This window comes from Bos indicus, chromosome 19 (genome assembly GCF_029378745.1).
Source record: "Bos indicus isolate NIAB-ARS_2022 breed Sahiwal x Tharparkar chromosome 19, NIAB-ARS_B.indTharparkar_mat_pri_1.0, whole genome shotgun sequence".
NCBI classification, from domain to species: Eukaryota; Metazoa; Chordata; class Mammalia; order Artiodactyla; family Bovidae; genus Bos; species Bos indicus.
The window spans coordinates 56,995,185-57,017,878 of record NC_091778.1 but is presented as its reverse complement, the minus strand read 5'-3'; the positions used below and the strand labels follow the sequence as shown (position 1 = coordinate 57,017,878).

Sequence of the window (22,694 nt, the reverse complement as noted above, 5' to 3'; positions counted from 1 at the left end):
TTGCTGAGCTGCTGAGACTTCCTGGTGGTCCCATAGCTAGGACTCCCCGTGCTCCCAATGTTGGGGAACTGGGTTCCATCCCTGGTCAGGGAATTAGATCCCACATGCTGCAACTAAGCAGCTAAATATTCCACATGCCCACAACGAAGATCAAAGATCCTGCGTGCCACAACTAAGACCCGGCTCAGCCAAATATAAAAAGAAAAAAGACAAAGTTGCTGAGCTGCAGGGAAAAGTAACTGCTGATGGGCATATGTTTTTGCCTCTTAGTGACTCTGTTTACCTCCAGTGGGGAACTTGGGCTTCTCTAAACTTAAAATGGGAAGTTGATGTCATCCTCCAAGTCCACTGCCCTGGGAATTCGGTTCCAGCCCGTGGACACTCGCGCAATGTGCCAGGGGCTCAGGCTGCGGGTTCCCCAAGTGGAGGTGTTCTCTGAGACTAGTCTAACCACGCACTTAAAATGGTGCATTTTAGTATATGTAAACTATACCTCCGTAATGTTAAATTTAAAAAAATAGAATGGCAACAAAATGACTAAAGGAGCACTGGTTTGTAACCCTAAGTATAAAACAAACTTCCATGAGTTCATGCTGTTCTAAATAAATCTCTGGATAAATAAATAAATGAGGGAGAATAGACAAATTTCCCATTCAGAGGAAGTGTGAGCAGTTTTGGCACATTCTCCAAGATGGAGAGTGGCTTCCCACTCCGCACGTGTGGAGGGTGCAGAGTGACTTCCTTCCAAGGGGAGCAGAAGAGTAACTTGACAGGGTACAGTGATGAAAACCAGCCCAGCCAGGTGATCAAGGTCAACATCAACAGTGATGTCATGTTCGGCAGTAAGTACCATTGATATGATGTGGTCTTCCTACCCACAGCCCCACTCTGCTGCTGCTGCTGCTGCTAAGTCGCTTCAGTCATGTCCGACTCTGTGTGACCCCAGAGACGGCAGCCCATCAGGCTCCACCGTCCCTGGGATTCTCCAGGCAAGAACACTGGAGTAGGTTGCCATTTCCTTCTCCAATGCATGAAAGTGAAAAGTGAAAGTGAAGTCGCTCAGTCGTGTCCAACTCTTAGTGACCCCATGGACTGTAGCCTACCAGGCTCCTCCATCCATGGGATTTTCCAGGCAAGAGTACTGGAGTGGGGTGCCATTACCTTCTCCGACAGCCCCACTCTAATTATTATTAAAACTTTAGACAGATCCCAATGGAGACACAGTCTACACAGCACCTGATCAGAACCCCTTGAAACTCTCAAAGTCGTCAAACAGAAGCAGCTGCTAAGTCACTTCAGTCATGTCCGACTCTGTACGACCCCATAGATGGCAGCCCACCAGGCTTCCCCGTCCCTGGGATTCTCCAGGCAAGAACACTGGAGTGGATTGCCATTTCTTTCTCCAATGCATGAAAGTGAAAAGTGAAAGTGAAGTCGCTCAGTCGTGTGCTATTCTTCCCGACCCCATGGACTGCAGCCTTCCAGGCTCTTCCATCCATGGGATTTTCCAGGCAAGAGTACTAGAGTGGGGTGCCATTGCCTTCTCTGATACAGAAGCAGGGAAAGTCTGAAAAATCGTCACAGCCAAGAGAAGTCCATGGAGACGTGATAAATAAATGTCCTGTGTATTCTGGACATGTTCCTGAGAGAGAAAAAGGATGTTAGGGGGAAACAGGAAATGCAAATAAGTTATGGAATATAGTTCATAAGAATGTATTGATATTGGCTCTTTCATTGTGACAAATATACCATAGTCATGATATGAGCAAAAGGACAAATTGGGAGGGAGGTGTAGGGGAATTCTGAGTGATCTTTGCAACTTTTCTGTAAACGTGTAACTATTTTAAAAGTTCATAAAACAGGTTCCCCTTGTGGCTCAGTGGTAAAGAATCTGCTGCCAGTATAGGAGACACAGGTTTGATCCCTGATCCAGGAAGATCCCACATACCACGGAGCAACTAAGCTCCTGCGCCACAACTATTGCGCCTGTGCTCCAGAGCTCAGGAGCTGCGATGTCTGAGCCCACGTGCCACAACTCCTGAAGCCTGAGCCCCCTAGAGCCTGTGCTCTGCAACGAGAGACGCCTGTGCACCCCAACTAGAGAGGAGCCCCTGCTCACTGCAACTAGAGAGAAGCCCGAGCAGCAGTGAAGACTCAGCACAGCCAAAAATACATAAATAAAATTATTTTTTTTAATTCATTAAAAAAAATAAAGTAGCCGAGGCGATGCTTCCTACACCCAGGCCTGCAGACTTCCTGCTAATGAGAGGCCAAAGTGGGAGGAATACACAGATGGAGAGGGTTGATCCACATAGAGGTGGGGATTAGCCTTTCTTATTCCTCTAGGGCCCTTCTCAAAGGCTAGTGTAGTCTCAGACGTCTTTCCAGAGTAATGTTTTTATTTTTATATATTTATTTTTCTATGTGTTGGCCGCACTGTGCTGCCTGTGGGATTGTAGTTCTTGACCAGGGATCGAACCCATGTCCCCTGCAGGGAAAGTGTGGAGTCTTAACCACTGGACTACTAGGGAAATCCCCAGAGTAATGCTTTTAAATGCACAAAATAAAATGCGCAGGGTTCCATGGCAATCAATTACATTGAAATACAGGTGCAAAATATAAAGAAAACAGATTTGTGATAAAGTTATATCTGTGTTTCTTTAACACAAGAACAAGTAACAAGATCTGATGGAGGCCTAAGAATTCCTGCGTTTTTGAGACAGCGATGAATGTAAACATATTTCAAGTTCTCTGTCATTTCTGTAATACGTTATGAAAAATCTGTCATTTTTTATTGGTGACAAGTCACAGCTATGGCTAATATCACTGTGGTGTTTTTCTCCATTTGTAATAGAAAGAAACACTAGATTACCATTAGAGGACATTGAAAACAAAGAAAATTCCCACCTCCTCAAAACCCTGGGTTAAACATGTCTAATTCAGGGGGAATTCCCTGGTGGTCCAGGGGTTACGACTTGGTGCTGTCACTGCTGTAGCTCCGGTTCAATCCCTGATTGGCAAACTAAGATCCTGCAAGCCATGAGGCTCAGTCAAAAAACAAAAAATCTAGAGCAGGGAAAGAGTCACAGATATAGAGAACAAACTTACTGGGGGGAAGGAGGTGGGACAAATTGGGAGATTGGGATTCACCGTGTACAATGTAAAGGGTATACACTGCTATGCATAAAATGAGAACCTACTATACGGCACAGGGAACTCTACTCAGTAAATGGGAAGGAAATCCAAAAGAGAGGGGATATGCGTGTACATATAACTGATGCATTTTGCCACACAGCAGAAACTTAACACGTTGGAAAACAGCTACACTCCAATAAAAATATAAAATCTGATGTAAAAACATGCTGTGCAGAGCCTCCTGGAAGGAGAGAAGAAAACTAAGATCTATTAAATATTAAAAGAGGGGTGGGATCCACTCCTGAGGAATTTGTGGGACGTGGGTGGGGGTGAAGTCATGGAGGCCTTCATGGAGGAAGTGTCATTTGAGTTGTGCTTTCACAGTCTGCTAGGGCTCGGAAGCATGCAGAAACTAGGGTGGGAAAAGACCTTCTGGGCAGAGCAGTGGGTGGACCAGCCTGGGCGTGCCTGGTTTGGCAGAGAGGCGTCTAATGAGTTCCACAAGAGCACTTGATCTTGATTGTCTCTTGTTTGCCAAGATGAGAGATGGTTCAGAGGCTCAGACATCAGAGGCTGGGCAGTCAGGCTGCCTGGGCTTGCTGAGATCACAGACCCACTTGGCTTTGGAAGGGAGAGGAGGTGCCACTCGGGTTTGGGGGTACATACAGGGGACAAGTTCCGCCCTCCGCTCCCCACCTCACAGCCTGTTCAGGAAGGTGTACTCCTCCAGGAATGCCTGGAGATGTGATTTGTCAGGGTGGTGGCATTTTGATATCTCATCTCCATTATGGAAGCTTTTAAAATTGCCCAATATATTAATTATTCTTTTTGTGGCTGTGCTGGTTGCTGTGCAGGCTTTTCTCTAGTTGCACAAGCGGGGGCTACTCTCTTGCTGTGGAGCATGGGCTCTAGAGTTCCTGGGCTTCAGTAGTTGCGGCACTCGGGCTTAATTGCCCTGCGGTATGTGGGATCTTCCCGGATCAGGGATCAAACTCGTGTCTTCTGCATTGGCAGCTGGATTCTTTACCACTGAGCCACCAAGGAAGCCCTATATTCATTATTCGTGAAATGAATTGGCTCTTAAGTAACTGACACTCTGCTCACAGCTGCATCTCACTCTGTCCTCTCCAGGACTCTCATGAAGGAGGGGTAATGGAATTCCAACAGGTTACGTATCTTGCCAGAGGCCACACACCTAGTCTTGCAGAGGAGGCAGAACTTAAACCCAGAACGTGCACCCTGAAAATAATCCTAAACCTCATAAATGACCCTGTCTGGCTGCTGCTGCTGCTGCTGCTAAATCGCTTCAGTCGTGTCCAACTCTGTGCGACCCCATAGACGGAAGCCCACCAGGCTCCCCTGTCCCTGGGATTCTCCAGGCAAGAACACTGGAGTGGGTTGCCATTTCCTTCCCCAGTGCATGAAAGTGAAAAGTGAAAGGGAAGTTGCTTAGTCGTGTCCGACTCTTAGTGACCCCATGGCCTACAGCCTACCAGGCTCCTCCATACATGGGATTTTTCCAGGCAAGAGTAGTGGAGTGGGGTTGCCATTGCCTTCTCTGTGTCTGGCTGCAGTATTGCTTAAAAAAAAAAAAAGTCAAGCAGAAACAAAAACAAACTGCAAAGGCAGTGGAACAAACAATAGTACTCAGCAAGCCAAGCTTAGCTTTGCTTGACTCTCTGGAAAAAGGAAATGGGAACCAAGCCATATCCCACAACAGCACTTCTTCTTTATGCTACTGATGTACTTTATTTTTTTTTTGTTATTTTTATTTTGTTTTTCTTTTTTTTGATGTACTTTAAAACATATGCATTTATTTCAAAATAATATATCTAGAGTATCTGAAAAATAAACAATTTAGTGAGGTGTATAATAAAAGCTGCAGTCCTGTATCCCACCTTTTTCAGATTCTGGGTTCCATGGACAACTAGGTTCAACCCTCCTGTCTCTTCTAGCACTTACCTCCATATGCCTAAAGCACACGGGTGTGAGCTTGAACATCTGGATGTTTGTGCTTGTGTTTCTGGAGATTTTGATATCCAGATTTTTTTTTTGATATCCAAAATGTGTTTATTGGGATGCTTTCCCATGCGTTCTGATACAGGGTACTTTCAGTGTTGCTTCTATCTGAAGGATCATCCTCCTGGAAGGCTTGCTTTTCCTCCTGTAGGCGGTCAGAGAACAGTGGAGCAACCAGCACACAAAACTACCGTTTGTGCATGGCTAAAGCTGTTGGTGATTCTATAGCATCCTGGGCATCTCACATCCATGAAATAGGAATTGGAGCTCTGCACGAGGTGCTTCTGCTGGGGTTTCCTCTCCTCTTCTTGAGAGGGACAAAGGAGATCCTTTGCAAGAGGCATGTTCTCATGGCAAGGTCGTCACTGTCAGGAAGCAAGATCTTGATTCCTTATCATTTCTCCTTTATGTTAAATTCCCCATTGCTTGGATCCCGGGGCTTCCCTTCCCTTCATTGATTTATTTCTTTATTTTTGAAAATTACATCCTCTGGGAGTTTCCTGGTAATGGATGCGGAAGTGTCTGCAAATGTCTTTGTTCAGGCTTCCCCATGATTGACAGTTTGGCTGGGTATGGAATTCTGAATAGAAATCCTTTCCTCCCTCAGAGTCCCAAAGACCTGGCTCCATTGTCTTCTAGTTTCCAGCCCTGCGTTACTTCAAGACACATTTCCTAGTCACCACGCTGCTCCTTTCCGTTCCTCCCTCCACAGGCAGGATAGCCTCTGAGTCTCTTTACCCCTCCCCTCTCTGGCCGCCAATCCACCAGCCCCAGAGGTCCTTGTCTTTTAAAATCTCTCCCGCCCTTCCCTTCTCTTGTTCTGTTCCTATGCACACCTGCCGGGAGCCAGCACGGGAGTCCCCACCCATAACAAGGTTATGTGGGAGAGTTCTGGTGGGCAAGGCGAGCCAGAACTCGAGGGGTGCCCCTCTGGGTCTGCCTGAGCGTCTACCCCAAAACCAGAGTCTGTCTGTTTTACTGCTTCATGACTTTCACCAACTCCTCTGACAGTCACGGGGCGGGTCAGGGGGGGGCTATCCCCGACCACCTTTTCTCTGAAGGAAATCAACTTAGAGCTCTAGCTAATTAGCCTCCTGGGCATAATAGGAGTGTTTCAATCCAAACCCCTCAGATGGCTCTCTAACTTGCCTGACAGGCTTACCCGGGCTCCTACAGCTATGCATACGATTGTTTACAGTCTCCCAACCGTGAGAGGCACGGGAAGCGTAAGATATTCAAATAGTATGGAGCCTCTAGGAGAGTTAGAAATTGTCAGAATAGAACTAGTAGAAGATTTCATTGTTGAGCCAATGCTTGCTGCCAAGTTTCCACATCTCCTGTATTGTATCCTTGGAAGTGTATTAATTAATATAGTTGGTATGTAGAAAAAATAAGTAGTGGCCTTGGTGTTAACAACTTTAGATCTTAAGGTAATAAATTCTTTCCTTTGTTGTAAACCCACTGCACCTCTGCCCTATAGGAATGCAACTTTTCTAACACCTTCAGAGGATGGCGCCAAACTTTAAAATGATTAGTCTTAGAGAAAGTAAGTCTTATGGTTGACAAACCTTTATCAGAGTCATAAAATGTTAACAGGCCTTCTGGCCAGAAGATGATGTAAATCACCTAAACCATTTGTATATGATAAGTTTGCAGAAGAGAAACCCTGGTTTCGATAAGGATCAAAGACTGCTGACTTTGCATGATTTCACACCCCCTATTATCCTCTATGTGCAACTTAGGGTATAAAAGCCCCTGTTGAAAATAAAGCTACGGGCCTTGCTCACTGAAGCTTGGTCTCCCCATGTCGTTCTTTCTCTCATCTTCTGGCTGAATTCCCATCTGGAGCGTGGAGGCTCATCAAGCCTACTAATTTTGCCTGGGCTTCTAAGATCTGACCGGGGAGGCCTTAGTGTCTGCTCTCCTTCAGGAGAACGGGAGGACGCCTGCAGCCTACGTAGGTGGCGCAAATTCCTTGTCTTGGAATTTTATTGGTTTTCCACATAAACCAAGTTATTCAGCCTCTTTTCTCCACTGAATTTCTTCACTGAGCTATCCCTATTTAACCGCTGTTTGTATCTTTAATTAACATTTAAATAAGCTATTGTTTCCTGATCGCCGACGCTGTCCCCCCTTCAAATTCCCTGGATCCACCGGGGCTGGACCCCGGCACCCACCCTCCTGATTCTGCCTCAGAGATGCCCAGAAACTGTGAGGACTGGAGCAGACATGCTGGAAACACTCCCAGGCTCATCAGATGAGTCCCCTTTACAAATGTTATGCCCCAGAGTCCATGTTTCTTTCTCCCTCTGCACCAAGGCATTTTTCCTGGTGAGGAGGTGGAGAGTTGTTAGAATCAGCAGGGCTGAGAGAATTTAATCTGAAGGAACTGTCCCGGAGAGTTAATTCTCGCCCTCACACTGGCATGGGAAGCACTGCCCCACAGCACTCTATGGAGTTCATATAAATATGAACTTCCCTGGTGGTCCAGTGGTTTAGACTCTGAGCTCACAGTACAGGGAAGTGGGTTCAACCCCTGGTCAGGGAACTAGGGTCCCTCATGCCACATGGCATGGCACTCGCCCTCCCCCTCAAAAAGGCAGTAGTGTCATGTAAACAAAAGTTAGTGGTCACAGTATAGAACATTCCCACAGGACAATGTGGAAAGGATCAACAACCCGATAAAAAAGTACATCCATAGATTAAATGACCCAAGACACTCTGCACTATGGAAGCAGAGAAGGGGCTGTTCTTCCTGTCTCTGTCGCTTTTTCTGTGGGCTTGGCTAGCTGGACATTTGTGTAGGGGCTCTGGCATCAGGAGGGATGGTTAGAATCTGTCCGCTTGGGGTAGCCAGTGATAATGGCTACCTGGCCAGCCCAATCCTGTATCTACCCTCCTGGGGCTTTCAACTCCTGCTGTTAACCCAGCTGTCAGACTGTCACACAGTCAGACTGTCACACTGACTGTCCAGGCTCAGAACCATCTTACCCTGTTTGGGGATCTCCCCACCTTAGGAATCTTTCTGGAAGCTCCTTGCCCAGGTTGCACAGATGAGAGGCCTGGCCCTGCCCTTAAACCGAGACCTGACGAGTGAGGCCACAAGGCGGAGTCTGCAGCCGCGGCACCAGCAGGGACCAGTGACAATGTGGGGAGGGAAATCTGTCTTATAGAAATACAAAAATATTTTCTAATTTTTGGAGTGTTTTTGCATGTTATTCTTTTCTAAAAAAGTTTTTATTGTCAAATACACACGAGTCTATAAAACATGCATGTACAGTGTAAAAAATTAGAAAGCAGACACCCTTGGGACCACTACCCTGATCAAGAAGCACTTTCTTGTACAAAATTACTGCTCCCCAATGACCCAGCACCCTCATCTCCAGAAACACAAGATAAAACATGTACAAGGACCTGCAGGGAAACATGTTCTGAATGGCAAAATCCAAAATCAAAGGAGCGGGAGCTGTGCTGGCACCTACACTTGATGCCCACAACCTGGGTAGGGATGAGGGGAGAATGATGGCAGCTGAGGCTCTGCCGTGACGATTGGCTGGCGGCCTGGGGGGCAGGAGTCAGTTGGCCTGATGCAAGGTTTCTTCATTTCGGTCCCTTGTATAAGAATAAAATCTTCAAGTCTCCATTGTGTCTCTGTTGAGTGACTCCTCTGTAGGGAATGCAGCCCACGTACAGGGTAATAAATATGGCCAAAACTTCCGGCTCAAAAATCGTCATCTCAAGACTTCCCTGGCCCAGTGGTTAAGACTCCGACTCTCCACTGTAGGGGGCAAGGGTTTGATCCCTGGTTGGGGAAACTAAGATCCCACATGCTGCAGGGTGTGGCCTCCTCCCAAAAAGTCATCACGGCCATATTTTTATAGCCCCCAAATAAAACATTTTGAAGTCCAATAATGGGTAAATAAATTCTGATTAGAATTTGGCTTTGTCATTAGGATGACCATTTATGTTGCGTCATTCAGGGAGAAAATTTGAACAATGTGGAAAATGCTTATGTTAAATAAAAGATGCAGAAAAACACAATTGTTTATAGAATATGAGCACAGGACGTACAAAGTAAAAGAGAAGATGAAAATATACCAAAATGTGAAGGAAAATAGAAAAGAGATGAGGAGGGAGAAGATAAAAATCAACCTTCTCAAGACTGCCTCTAGGAATCCTCTGTTCCGAGGTCTACACTGTCTTGGTAGGAGGTAAACTGGTGTTGCCCTATAAGTGACTCTGTCCCGCTATGGTGTGTCCTGCTCTGCACGTGCGCTCCTGCAAGACCTGGGCACTGCGCTGGTCTCTGAGGTCCAGGCAGCCCTAGAACTGGGCTCCCATCTTCCTCCCTTGAGGCTCGCCCCCTTCAGAGAGGAGGGGAAGGTGAACTCCAGTTTGGAGGCTTCCTCCCACCTCTCTCCAAGTGGCCCAGCCAGCTCCTGAGCTGGTCTTCCAGCCAACAACTGGTCCCACTAGAGCTGTGGCCTCAGGTCCCCAGGGGAGCAGCTGGGGCGGTTCTGGGGCCCATGGGAATGGTGGCACCTGGCCACCGGGGTGGCACTTGTCCCCTGCCTTCCTCCGCTGAGCCCCGAGGCCTCTTCCTGGAGCCCTGGAGGAAGGGTGGCCTCGGGCTGATGGCACAAGGTCAGGGTCCGACCCTCGAGGAGCCAGAAAATGGGGTAGAGGGGCCGGGTGAAGATGGCATGGAAGGTGTGCAGGGGTTGGGTCTTGGGTTCCAGGCTGTAGAAGGTGAGGCAGCCAGAGGCCAGGTTCAAATCCACGCCCAGGAGCCGCCCCGACACGACTGGGAGGCGCTGGGCCTTCCCGTCGTGCCAGGCCTGGGTGCAGTCCTCCTGAATGCAGAGCCCCCAGGAGCTGGGCCCGCGGCCGATGTTGTCCGTGTGGGGCCCCTGCCTGCGCCTCGTCAGTTCTGAGTAGGCGACGCCCAGCGTCACCGAGTGGCTGGACGCACGCACCTCCCAGTAGTGTTGCCCAGCCTGGAAGCTCTGGGCACACTGCACCTGCCAGAGCTCGAAGCTGCCGGGCCCGTCTGGGCCCCGGGGCTTTAGAAGGTGCTTTACCCGCTGGTCCTGCTGGGACAGGTAGAGGTGGCGGTTGGCGCTGACAGGGTCGAAGGTCAGGTTGCGATAATCTGTTGGGCAGAGGCAGATGGAAGGTGATTGAGCAAGGGTGCCTGCGTCTAGCCATCACTCTGTTGTCAGAGGGGACAGACAGCAACTGAACTTCCATCGACGGACCCCCAGATATCTGCGGGGGTCACTGGAAGCTGAGCAAACGCGGACATCCTCTCAGCATCTGATCCTCCACGCGACCCCTGAGGTGGAACCTTCCATCGGCCTCATTTCACAGATGAGAAAACTGAGGTTCAGAAAGCTAACTTCATAGTGAGTGGAAGAATCGTGGTCGATCCCAGGTTCGTGCACCCAGAATCTCCTTAAACACTACACTCGCAGCATGTGTAAGAGGTGTGCACCCTGCAACAGGTACATGGGGGGGCGGGGCCAGGCCGGCCCCAGGGAGGGGCGTGAAACAGGTTTCCTGGACAGAATAGTCAGGAAAGAGTAGGTGCCCCCCGACACATACAGAGGGACACACACATGTGCTCACAGTGCACACATGAACACACACATACCCACGTGTGCATACAATGCACTCACACACATATGCTCACACAGGTGCAGACACACGTGTGCTCTAGGCCTTCTTACTCTGCCAGAGTCTCCTCCTCAGTGGACACACTGGGCTCAGGACTGGTGCCAGGGGACCTGGGGACTCTACGGAGCAAAGCAGGGGTTTAGGGGAGTCATCAGGAGGAGCGCTCATGGGGGGCCAGGCCACTGACTCCTTTCCCACTCCCAGTGGGAGGGACAGCTGGGCCCAGAGGGGCAGGCAGAGGTCTGGGATCAGCCTTACCCACAGAGCCCAAGTCAGCGGCTTCGGTTGGTACTCCGGAGTGAGCCCCCTCTTCCAGGAGGAGGGCACACAGCTGGCTCAGTGACTCCTTCAGGCCGCCCAGCTGCTGATCTTCGTCCCACTGTGGGAGAGTCAGTGGCCCGAGAGGGCCTGGGGGCACCAGTTGCTGTGATTCCTGAGCGCAGGGGACAGCTGCAGTAAGCCTGGGTACAAAGGGCAGGCGCACCGGCCCCCCGGCCCGCCTCCCTGAGGTCTGGTACCTGGAGGAAGGTCCAGTCATCCAGATGCTCTAGGAGGTGGCGAATCCTTCGATCACAGAAGGACACGGCCTCCAGGTGGCCCTGCAGGCGCTGTTTCTCCTGCTGGGCCTGCTCCAGGGCCTGGGTCTTGGCCACATTGATGTCCCTCAGAGCCCTGACCCGCCGCATCTCCAGGGCCTGCAGCAAGCAGCTGAACTTGCCAGAGATCACGGAGGTCAGGGTGCAGGCTGAGTTCTGGGTGGGCACAGGAGGAGCTGAGGACAGCTAGGGCCCTGGGCTGCCCACTGGGCTGAGGGGTGGGGAGCCAAGGTCTCTCTGCCCCCCACCCCCCGGCCCTTCATTTCCTGATGCCGGGAGGCATTTTCAAGGTGGCTCACACCTACTGCCCAGTGTCCCAGGGGCTGCCGGTGGCCGCCTGAAGGACACAGCACAAGAACACGTTGGGGGTGGCGGGGGGACAGGCCTGGTACCTGGATCTGGCTGCTTCGCTGCTGCAGCTCCTGTAGCTGCCTCTGGGCCTGGGCGGCCTGCTGCTGGGTGACCTCCAGCGTGGCTCTCAGCTGGGCCTGTGGGCCCATCAGGGGACAAGTGACAAGAGGGAGCCAGGACTGGCTGTGAAGCCCCCTCAGCCAGTCAGCAAGCACCTGCAGATGCTCAGCCTCCCCTTGTGCCACCCGGGTGAGGCCCGCACACAGGGCACCAGTCTTGGTTCTGAGCCCTGGGGGAACTGGGTCAGGGTCCCAGGGAGGCCTGGACAAAGCCCCTGCCCTGCGGGGAGCAGAGTGGTGCCCAGGTGGTACAGAAACCTCGGGCTGAACACGAGCAAGACGGCTGCTATACCCTCAGGACTGCAGGACGGCACCCCCACTAGGACTTGGGGCCCTGCACCCGGTCAAGAGCCTGTCTTGCTTCTGCTCCTCCCGGCGACACCCTGAAGTGAGGGACCCATGTTATCCCCACTTCACAGAAGAGGAAGCAGGTCAGGGAAGTTCATAACTTGGCCAGGTCACTGGATTTTCCCAAGTGCAATGCTTGCGTCTCGGTCCGAGCCACAGAGCCTCCAGCACAGTACAACGTGCTGGAGGTAGGAAGGGGCAGGGCAGAGTTTCCTGGTTCACCCTGACTCTCCCCCAAGGGCGCACAGTCCTACCCTCACACTCCAGCATCACTGCCCCTCTCGATAGCCAAGTTCTAGCTCCTTCAGTGCTTCTGCCGTCCAGCTGCACCACCTAGTCCTCCCGGCAAACTTCCACACCCCCTGCACTGTATTCAGCCCCCAAGGCAGTAACCTCTTGTCCTGACTGCGTCCTCAGCAGCTCCAGGGATTGTCTGTGCTCCAGCACTCGGCTCCTTGACCTCCTCACTCCATCCCGGCTACTCACTCCCATATCCTCACCCTAGACCCGGCACCGGCCCTGCCATCTCTATTCAAGCTGTCCTGACTGCCACCTCCTCTCAACCCGGAATCAAAACAGGGCCAAGCCCGCGGCTGAAGCCGCCCGCCCCCGCCCGGGCGCAGAGAGCTGTGCGGGTCCCCGGCGAGTCACCTCGCGCGCCCGGCGCTCGGCGTCCAGCAGCACCCGCTCGTGGAGGCGACACTCGCGCACGGTACACACGCAGCACACGCAGAGGCCCTCGGTGCGGCAGAAGAGCTCGAGCGGCTGGCCGTGCCGGGGGCAGCGCGCGCCGTGGCTGGGATCGGGGCCGGGGCCGGGCGTGGCGCGCAGCTCCTCCACCACGCCGCTCAGAGCTACGTTGCGGCGCAGCTCGGCTCCGTCCGGGAAGGGCTCCCGGCACTCGGGGCACACCTTCTCGCAGAGGCCCCACCAGTCCCGGATGCAGGCCCCACAGAAGTTGTGGCCGCAGAGCAGCGTCACCGGCTCCTTGTAGAGCTCCAGGCAGATGGAGCAGGTCAGCTTGTCCTCCAGCTGCTGCGCGGCCATGGCTGCCGCGGGCGGCCCCGGGCGCGCGGAAGGAAGGCCGGGGCCTCTTAAAGGGACCGCGGGCGCCGGGGTGTGGGTGGAGCGGGCGGAGCGAGGACCCGCTGGGATGACAACCTTTCTTCCCCACCGACCAGACCAGCCGCCACTCCCAGCGCCTGCCCGCTGCAGCACGCCCGTTCCGCCCAGCGCCGATGGCTCCGGCTCCGAGGTACTCCTGCCTGCCTTCTACTGCCCAGCCTGGGAGATGGGGTCCAGCTCTCTCTGGTCCCACCCTGGGACCTCATCCCACTTCCCGAGATCCTCAGTCCAACAGCTCCCGTGCAGGGGATCTGGCCCCAGGTTCTGGAGACTAGAGCCTTGGGAAAGCCGTTGGGCTTCCAAGCCTCCTCCTGGCCAAGGGCCTCCACCAGAACCTCTTCTGAAGCCCTCATCTGAAAATCTAATACAAGTAACACTGACAACACGTTATTTACCTCCCAGGGGGTTTGGCCATTAAATGAATCAGGACAGCACGTGGGAGTGTCTGGCAAGGAGCAAGGGGCACACAGCTGGTGCTCATTAAATGCCCTCTGGACCATGGGGCTCTGCTGCACTTTTTTCCTTGAGCTGAGTTTCAGCACTTGCCAGACTAGGGTGTCTCCCTTCTCTGGGCCATGCCTAATTTTGGTTCTTTTAAAGTAAACAGTGAGGTGGAAATGTCTGGTTACCGAGAGACAGAGACCAGAAAATAGTGGTTCCTTCCTACCCCCTTTAATGGAAACTCAAAGCAGTCTTCAACTGCATCAGAATACTGTGCCGGTGAGAGTCCCTGGTTTGCAGGTCCAAACTGTTCTGGAACCCCACTTCTTAAGAGAGTTGGTTCCCCTGCAGCCGAGCAAGAGGGGGTCTTGACCACTAGCCCACCATCCCTGGGGCAGTGTGCTGGGCCAGTGCGAGAGGCAGGGTTAACTCTCTCCTTTCTTTCTGACCCAGCTGGTTTAATTTTGAGGCAGGACATCCTCTCACTTCGATGCAGCAAACCTCATATTGTCTTGTTTTTTAATATGTGTATAGTTTTTCTTCCTGATCTCTTGACTGGCTCCTAAGCAGTCTTCTCCTTTAGAGAAGAGAGATACCCTAACCACCCAGCAAGCATGCAGGAGCTTCCAGGGCCCTGAGCAGGGCGGTGTGCCCAGAGACCTGCCTGTGCCCCACCTGACAAACCTTCAAAGCACATGGAGGCTGGGAGCATGAGGAAAGCCAGCAAGGGGACAATGCCCAGGGCTGCCAAATTTCTTTCACGAGGCCTGTGGGAGCAGCCAGGGCCACCACCTGCGTTTCTTCTGTACCTGTCTTCAGCCACTGCACCACAGGGCCTCTGACAGCCGAGGGTTCACCTCCCAGGGTGGGAGGCAGCCCTCTGCCAGCCAATAAAGCAACAGATTTCCACCAGGGGGTGCCCAGAACACAAACCCAGACCAACTACAGCAAAAATCTTTATTGGAAACCCTACCCCCTAAGCCTTCTTCCCTCCCAAGCCCTGAGCCTGCTGGGAGGGTGGCAGAAGGGCAGCCTTAGGCAGGAGAACCCCACTGCTTGGCCCCTCTACTGCCCCCGCCTGCAGAGCCTGGCAGGGTGGCCTGAGAAGCCCCGTTCACTCTTTGAGGTGGGGGGCACTCCAGTCACTCAGTAGAAGCCATAGGTGGGTTCGTGACTGTCCCTGTATCGGTCCAGGTAGCGCAGGGGCTGCCGGTGAGGGAAGCACTTCTGCTTAGGGTGATAAGGGGGCGGCCGCACAAACTCAAACACAGGCTCTCGCATGTCTGCAGAAGAGTGAAGGAGAGACACAGGTGTGGACTGCTGTTGGCCTGAGCCCGTCCGTCTGTCTGCTCCAGGGGACTGCCCAGCCAGCCCACCCCAGGAATAGCATGCCTGCTGCTGGCCCTCTCCTGCAGGCGCTTCTCCTGGCATGTCAGGGGAGGTCTGTGCGCTCAGACCAGCCGCCCCCTCCCCCTTGCCCACTCTGCCCTTACCCAGGAGCTGGTGGAAGATGTGGGTGACTGAGTCATCCCAGCGGCACTGGAAGAAGGCCAGGCCAGCTGGGGTCATGGCATCTTGGTGTTTCTTGTAGAAATCAAAAGTGTGGAAGGTCCGCTGGGCAAGCTGGTAGCTGTAGGAGGAGGTGAGCATTTGAGAGTTGTGGGGGGACCAGAGCCCCACACCCCACCTCTGGTCCCACAGGCAATGCTGAGAAGCCCCTACGGGTCTGCCTAGCACAGCACAACTACCCTTCTGCTCGCCTCAAGGCCCAAGTGATGAGAGAGGAGACCTGAGGAAGACTGCCCATTACTGGGAAGCTGGCCTGAGCCCAGGGGGAAGCTGGCCTGAGCCCAGGGGTGGGGAGGCACAGATTACCAGGGTGAGGGCCGGGTGTCCCCAGAGAAGTCGACTGGCTTGTCCTGCTTGAAGAGAAGGAAGGCAAAGCGGTGGAAGCCGGAGCCTCGGGCAGGAAAGGGGGGCAGGTAGGGACACGTCTCCTCTCCTTCAGCCACCCTGCTGCCCGGGATGTTGGTGCTGGAGGGAGAACAAGCATCTGTTAATTGCCACTCACCGCAGGCAGCAGTAGGAACATCCCCACCCAATGCTCCCTAGAGACTGCTACAACTCTCCAGGAGGACCCTAAGATGATCTCCACTACACAGTCAGGTAGGAAGAAGAGCTTTGTACACCCTCAGATGGAGAGCAAACGTGTGGGGGGCAGGGAAAGTAGGGGCTCAGAGGCCAACAAGAGCCCCAGGAACTGTCAGGATGAGAGCAAGCTCGAGCAGCTGGTTTCCTGGCGCCGGGGGGCTGGTGGGGCGGCAGGGCCGCTCAGGCGGGAGAGCCACGCCACCTGGGACGGCTTCTCTCCTGATGTCCCGAAGGCTCTGGGTTTGTCAGGGAGTGTCTGCCCAGCCTGGCACTGGGATGGCCACTGTACCTGCCCCAGGTACAACTCGCCAGAGGGCCTGCTGCACAGGGTGGTAACTGCAGTCGAATAAAGTGCATGACCTCTGCCTCCAGGCCTGGTGCTCAGAACCAAGGGCTGCTGAGCAAACAAAAGGCAGCCCATGGGTGCCAGAGGCCTCTCATGGTCTCCTTTCCCACTTGCTTGTCACTGAGCCCCTGAGTGGCTGAGGCACGTGGCGGCACGACCCTAGTCTCACAGGTGAGGAAATGAGTTCAGGGAGACAGAGGGCCCTGCAGGAGGGGCCGGAACCCACCGCCTGCTTTGCTTCTGTACCCTGGGTCAGCCCCTGATCATCCTTCAGGGCCCCTGACACCCTCAGGAAGCAGAGGTGAGGGACCACCTCTAGGGCTGGGAGGTGGTGGTTAATCCATGGTGGAGCCAAGACTCAAGTTCAAGTGCAGCTCTTTCTAGGATGCCGGAACCTCCTCCAAAGCTGAGCCACACCCCGATCCCAAGTACTTACACCAGCCAGTGCACGTACTCGGCGTCCGGTTCCAGCAGGTGTCCATCTACACACAAATACACCCCACTGACTGCGGGCATTGCCGCCCCCTCCCTCCTCCTCCCCTGGAAGGAGCTGGGGCTGGAGCTTCCACCTAGCCCTTCCCCCAGCTCCCCAGGGCCTCCCCAGGGAGATGAGGGAGGCAGACATCCCCGTGAGCCCCCAGACCCTTACCCAAGTTGGTGAGCAGCAGCGTCCACATGGAGCCCTCATCTGCCTCATAGGTCACCTCCGGGGGCTGGGCAGCCTGGTGGGGAAAGAACGAGGGCGCTGTCACCCCATCAGGGACAGACAAGCTGTTCTAAATAGACCTTTATTCTGGAGGGCAGGAGCCTGAGGGAGCCTCGGAGAAAGGAGAGCCCATTCTGGACCAAGTACCCTGGACAGCCCCTTGAGAGGCAAATGAGCAAAGACTTATCAAAAGAGCCCTACTGAGCTGCCTGTCCAGAGATCTGAACCCCAAGAAGGCCAATGGCTAGGGGCTGGGAGGGCACTCTGATGGAGCTTTTTATTTTACATTCCCTTCTTTGTGATTACTTTGTCATGGTGTTGTTTACTGGGAAATCAAAAAGAGACAGAGAACAAGAAAACCCCAGGTGAGCCTACACAGACATGTGCTTGTGCCCTTGACCACCATAAAAACCGCCTCTGTAACTGCTTTCAAAAAGGAGCTGTCTCTGGCCCCATGTGGGATGTGTCTGTGCACACAGGGCAGGGAGGGGCACAGGCCAACAGTTACCTCAGTTGGAGTGACTTCATTGCCATAGTACACAGGTACCAAGTCGTCCTCGCCTATGGCATAGGCCACATGCAGGGGGACTCGGGGCACGAAGGTGGCCCCATGGAAGAGGTCCCGATAGAGGCCATAGTATTCGGCCAGACGCTGCTTGTGGTAGGGGCCACAGGTTCTCTCCCACTCGGCTCGCACGGCCTCCAAGGGGATGCTCGCTGGAAAGGAATGATGCCAGTGGGGATGCGGAGTGGGGGCAGGGACACACCCAGGACCCCCTCCCTCAGGAAGGCTTACCTGTGCGGAGGCGAGAGGCCCGCTCCTCCTCCACACTGGTCCGCAGCTCCCGCAGGACCCGTTTCCGTTCCAGCAACTGTTGGGTCCGGCAGACCTTAGGTGGAGGCAAGCCAATGTCAACCGTGTCTTTGGGATCTGCGGAGGGAAGATGTGTTGGAGAAAGTGGCATCAGGGCTTCGCTAAGCTCCCTGTCCATACTTTTCCTTTCACAGGGCAAACTCTGCTACTAAAGCTTAGCCTTTAATTCACAAGACTAAAACATACTGTGCTGTCAGCTTCACAGATCTGGACTTGTTCCAGTCACTAAGTAAACTGGATACAACGTGAGATTCTGTTTTCTAATCCCTAACCAAGGTTACATCTGTCTGCGTGCATGCGTGCTAGGTCACCTCAGTAGTATCTGTGCGACCCCATGGACTGTATGTAGCCTGGCAGGCTCCTCTGTTCATGGGATTCTCCAGGCAAGAATACTGGAGTGGGTTGCCATGTCCTCCTCCAGAGCATTATTTGTCTAGGTCATGGGAAACCCAGACGGATGGTGACCTAATTATGGCTAGGATCACCTTCAAGCCTGTTCACAGCTGGCCGTGCAGGGTCCCTGAGTCACCATCCCCAGGGTTTTCAATTTAACTCAGCAAAGTACTGGTCATGTGTGGCAGGTGTAGAGATCTAGTGGTGGTCAAGGCAGACAGGATCCCCGTTATTAGAGAGCTCACAGTCTGGGAGGGAAGCAGCGAAGCGTCAGGATGCAGTGTGGCCAAGGCGACATCAACAGTGTTACAGAAACACAGAGGGGCGTTCCAACCCAGAATTGGGACGGGGGCAGTTGGTCAGGAAAAGACTTTCGGTGTAGAAACATCAAAGGTGGAAATCTAATGATAAAGGAAGAGAATTTTCCAAGGAGGGGGACCAAAAGATATGAAAAATGCTGGCGGGACTAAGCCACCACCAGTGCACACAGGAACGTGAGCAGGCCTTCTCCATCAACCTCGGGGAATCCAAGCTGGCGGAATCCACCCCCGCCGCAACCTCCGAGTCCCAAGGCGGTGGGGTCACCGCCCAGCTCCGGACACCCCCACCTGACTCTTCTCCGAAATGCTCCCGGTACGTTCGCCACCAGTGCGGGTCCCGCGCCTCCCGCTCCGCACGGCGCCGGTAGCGGTCGAAGCTGCGGTACTTCTTCAGCCGCTCCAGGTTGCTCACGTCGATGTCCTCGTTGGGCATCGGCCCCAGAGGAGCGGCCCGGCGGCTCAGGGCGGCTGCGGGCGGAGAGCAGGACATCAGGCTGGCCCCGGCCCGGCTCCCGCGGAGACCCGGAGCGGGAGCCGGCTCGAGCCTCAAGGTTCGGCTGGACGGGGACCTCCAAGAGCCCCTCACCCCGCAGAGCCCTCACCTGAGGTGCTGAAGCCCCGCCAATTCCGACTCCCGTTCAGCACGACCCGCCACCAGGGTGCCGCCATCTTCCCTCAGGCCGGCGCGCCGCCGCTCTGTGGACCCCGCAGAGGAGGCCGGAGCGGCGCCTGAGCGCACAGCGCAGGTCCCGCCCCCCGCGTCCTGGGAGCCCCGCCCCCCGCGTCCTGGGAGCCCCGCCCCCCGCGTCCTGGGAGCCCCGCCCCCCGCGTCCTTGGAGCCCCGCCCCCCGCGTCCTGGGAGCCCCGCCCCCCGCGTCCTGGGAGCCCCGCCCCCCGCGTCCTGGGAGCCCCGCCCCCCGCGTCCTGGGAGCCCCGCCCCCCGCGTCCTGGGCCCGAAGTCCTCCTCTTCCGGGCTGGAGGTGGCTGCGGGTATCCGGCTCCCCGGCTTCGGAAGTACCCAGTGGGAGGCAGGGCGGACCTGCGAGCGGTCCCGCCCCATGCCTGCCGTCGGCCACCAGGGGGCGACACAGACTGGGGGCGGTCGGGCGGGCTTGTAGCCGCCTCTGCTGGAGAAGGTCCGCCCGTTGCAGGGCTCTGGGTGTTGTTCTCGGGCTTCCCTGGTGGCTCAGCTGGTAAAGAATCCAATCCGTCTGCAGTGTGGGAGAACTGGGTTCAATCCATGGGTTGGGAAGATCCCCTGGGGAAGGGAAAGGCCACCCACTCCAGTATTCTGGCCTGGAGAATTCCATGGACTGGATAGTCCATGGCGTCGCAAAGTCGGACACGTGTTGTTCTCAAGGGTCATCTAACTCCTGAAGGTGGCGTCCTCAGCCCCGCAGTGGTGTAGCAGCACGAGCAGCAGTAGGGGCTGTGAGCAGGGACTCAGGAGTCCCCCTGCTTGGGTTCATATTCTAGGATGTGACTTTCCCTTTGCCTTTGCAGTTTTCCTCATTTGGAAAGAAAGTTGGTAGTAGTAGTGCTTATCTCAGAGGGTGTTAAGGATTAAATGAATTAACATAAAGCATTTCCTGTGGTATGAAAGTGTTAGTCGCTCAGTCCTGCCCTACACTTTGTGACCCTACCGACTGTAGCCTGCCAGTGTCCTCTCTTCGTGGGATTTCCCAGGAAAGAATACGGGAGTGGGTTCCCATTTCCTCCTTCAGGTGATCTTCCCCACGCAGGGGTGGGGCCTGGGTCTCCTGCCTTGCAGGTGAATTCTTTACTGTCTGAGCCCCCAGGGAAGACTAAACTGTGGTATGTGTGCTCAGCTGCTTAGTCGTGTCCGACTCTTTCCGACCTGGTAGACTGTAGCCCACCAGGCTCCTCTGTCCATGTGATTTTCCAGGCAAGAATAATGGAATAGGTTGTCATTTCCTCCTCCAAAACTGTGGTATGTGTGTTAGCTTTTGATTACCTCCAGTTTTTTGCCTCTGCCCTATGAGATGGTTGGATGGTATCACCGACTTGGTGGACATGAGTTTGCGCAAGCTCTGAGAGTTGGTGATGGACTGGGAAGCCTGGCGTGCTGCAGGCCATGGGGTTGTAAAGGGTCAGACATGACTGAGCAACTGAACTGAAACCTTTTCAGAGTTGTGTTGTTCTTGGGATCCGGTTCTAACAAGATAAAACTTGATACCCAAGGTGACCTGGAGTGGCTTCTGCTCTGGCTCCTCTGTCCTGGAATTCAGGCTTCCATGTCACCAACCCTTTGGTAACCCAGCAAAGGGCTCGTGTGCCCATGATGCAGAGCCAGACTCTGACAGTGGGTTTGGTTTGTGGCAAAGTAAAGACTTACTGCCAGACACCAAGGAGGGGAGTGGGAGACAAGCCTCAGATCTACCCCAACTTGGTCTTTGAGTTCGGAGGGTTTGTTTTTTTTTTTTTTTTAAGGCTAGAACGAAGCTGGGGTCATCATTTTGTGACTTTTTCCCCACCCCACCCCCCATGACATTTCTTAGTTGAAGTTTTGGGTATCTGGATGTTTCTGGTTTACGACTCTCTAGCCAGGTGGTCCATGGCTTGAGGGGGTCTTTTGCCTCATCTTGTCCTGGAGAAACACAGTTTGCACATTAACGGTGATATCTCTAGTAGCAATCTTAGTATATTAACGATGTTATCAACAGCAGCAGTTTTAGTCATCTGACTCTGATTAGTGTCCAGTTAGCACAGGATTGAGGTCAGAAGGTAAAGGAAAGGGAATAAAGTTTTGGACTGAGAGATTAATTATAAACTTTATAAGGGAACACGTTTTTACGGGGACTTGGTTTCACATTTTTCAGTTACTTAGCACTTTTCTCCCCTGCACAGGGTCTTTGCATGTGCTGATCCTTCTGCCTTTCCCTCCTTACCTCTCCCCCCTGTTGCTAAGTTACCTCCTAGATCCAGTGAAGTTGTCCCTCCAGGAAGGCTTCCCTGATGTCCCAACCAGGGTTGGTGACCCATTCAATTGCTCTGGTACTAGCAGAAGCTTGACCCTCACATTCACACAGAAATGGTGTGAGGGATCTCTTCATCCAGCAGGAAGTGGCCACACCTTGAATTTGGTTTTCATCAATAGCAGCTGAACAGCTGAACTCACCATCAGTGCACAGCTGCTGTATGTTAAGGCCAGTAAGACCCAGTTCTGCCCTGAAGGAGTCATTGCTTATTAATTTGTGAAATCCTGCTGATCAACAGGAGGAGGAAATGGCAACCCACTCCAGTATTCTTGCCTGGAGAATCCCAGGGATGGGGGAGCCTGGTGGGTTGCCGTCTGCAGGGTCGCCCAGAGTCGGACACGACTGAAGCGACTTAGCAGCAGCAGCAGCTGATCAACAGTATAGCCAAAGGTTCTGTAAACAGAGCAGAACCATGCCTCAGGCCAGGAACACAGGGGTTCCTACCTTCTTAGCGTCCTGTGTGTTTACACCTGGCTCCTTTGCTATTTTATCTTTTACTTTTGCTCTGAATCCTCTTCTACTGGCCTCTAACCCCCACCCCGCCCTCTAGAATTGAAGACTCATGGGACCTCCAGGGGCAGAGGCACAGAGCTTGCTGGTCAATCAGGTAGCTCCTATTTCTCCATTATGCCTTACTTTCTTTTAAAAGATGATTTATTTCTGCATTTTTTTGGGGGGGGGCACACCTCACAGCATGGGGGATCTTAGTTCCCTGACCAGGGATCAAACTCATGCCCCTGCAGTGGAAGCTGGGAGTCTTAACCACTGGACCAACAGGGTAGTTCCAATTATTCCTTACTTTTGAAAAACATTCTGTTCTCTCACTGTCCTAGAACCTTCTAAGAGGGGGTTCACTGGGTTCTAATTCAAAAGCCCAAGCAGGGATTCCCAATTGCGTCAACTTGAAACAAATAATAAACATGAATAACTCTTGAAACCGGAAGTATTAGCCCCACCGGTGTCTTTTATCACTGTTACTCTCTACCAATATTTCTCTCTCTAGCAGGGAACATCTAGGTTATGACCTTGAGGAGCTGTTTATCATTATGAAGGGAAAAAGAAAGATCAGCACATACATACATAACACTCCTGTGA

General features: G+C 53.4%; 2 protein-coding genes, 1 long non-coding RNA gene and 1 pseudogene across 6 annotated transcripts; 1 reads left to right on the top strand and 3 right to left on the bottom strand.

The window, feature by feature from the left end:
- Positions 1-5,246: 5,246 nt before the first annotated feature.
- Positions 5,247-8,219, bottom strand: LOC109573503 (small ribosomal subunit protein eS27-like; annotated as a pseudogene).
- Positions 8,220-8,357: 138 nt separating this feature from the next.
- On the bottom strand, positions 8,358-13,364 carry TRIM65 (tripartite motif containing 65). Of its 3 annotated transcripts, none has more exons than XM_019981728.2 (6): positions 12,896-13,353; positions 11,819-11,914; positions 11,349-11,582; positions 11,089-11,263; positions 10,884-10,949; positions 8,358-10,306 (listed from the first exon to the last, which is right to left on the bottom strand). In XM_019981728.2, exons 1-6 carry the CDS (start codon positions 13,289-13,291, stop codon positions 9,627-9,629), a joined length of 1,647 nt encoding a protein of 548 aa, XP_019837287.2. In that variant the 5' UTR covers positions 13,292-13,353; the 3' UTR covers positions 8,358-9,626. The 3 variants fall into 3 exon arrangements, with proteins under 3 accessions (XP_019837287.2, XP_070630157.1, XP_019837288.2); XM_070774056.1 differs by lacking the exon at positions 12,896-13,353 and adding an exon at positions 12,638-12,882; XM_019981729.2 differs by lacking the exon at positions 10,884-10,949 and having other exon boundaries at positions 12,896-13,364.
- On the top strand, positions 13,071-17,377 carry LOC139177630 (uncharacterized). Of its 2 annotated transcripts, none has more exons than XR_011562174.1 (3): positions 13,071-13,259; positions 13,426-15,976; positions 17,112-17,377. It is a non-coding gene; the product is annotated as an uncharacterized lncRNA (long non-coding RNA). The 2 variants fall into 2 exon arrangements; XR_011562173.1 differs by having other exon boundaries at positions 16,692-17,377.
- On the bottom strand, positions 14,754-19,360 carry MRPL38 (mitochondrial ribosomal protein L38). Its single transcript, XM_019981730.2, has 9 exons — positions 19,203-19,360; positions 18,889-19,068; positions 17,810-17,944; positions 17,522-17,730; positions 16,957-17,029; positions 16,744-16,789; positions 15,686-15,844; positions 15,304-15,440; positions 14,754-15,093 (listed from the first exon to the last, which is right to left on the bottom strand). Exons 1-9 carry the CDS (start codon positions 19,267-19,269, stop codon positions 14,957-14,959), a joined length of 1,143 nt encoding a protein of 380 aa, XP_019837289.1. The 5' UTR covers positions 19,270-19,360; the 3' UTR covers positions 14,754-14,956.
- Positions 19,361-22,694: the final 3,334 nt, after the last annotated feature.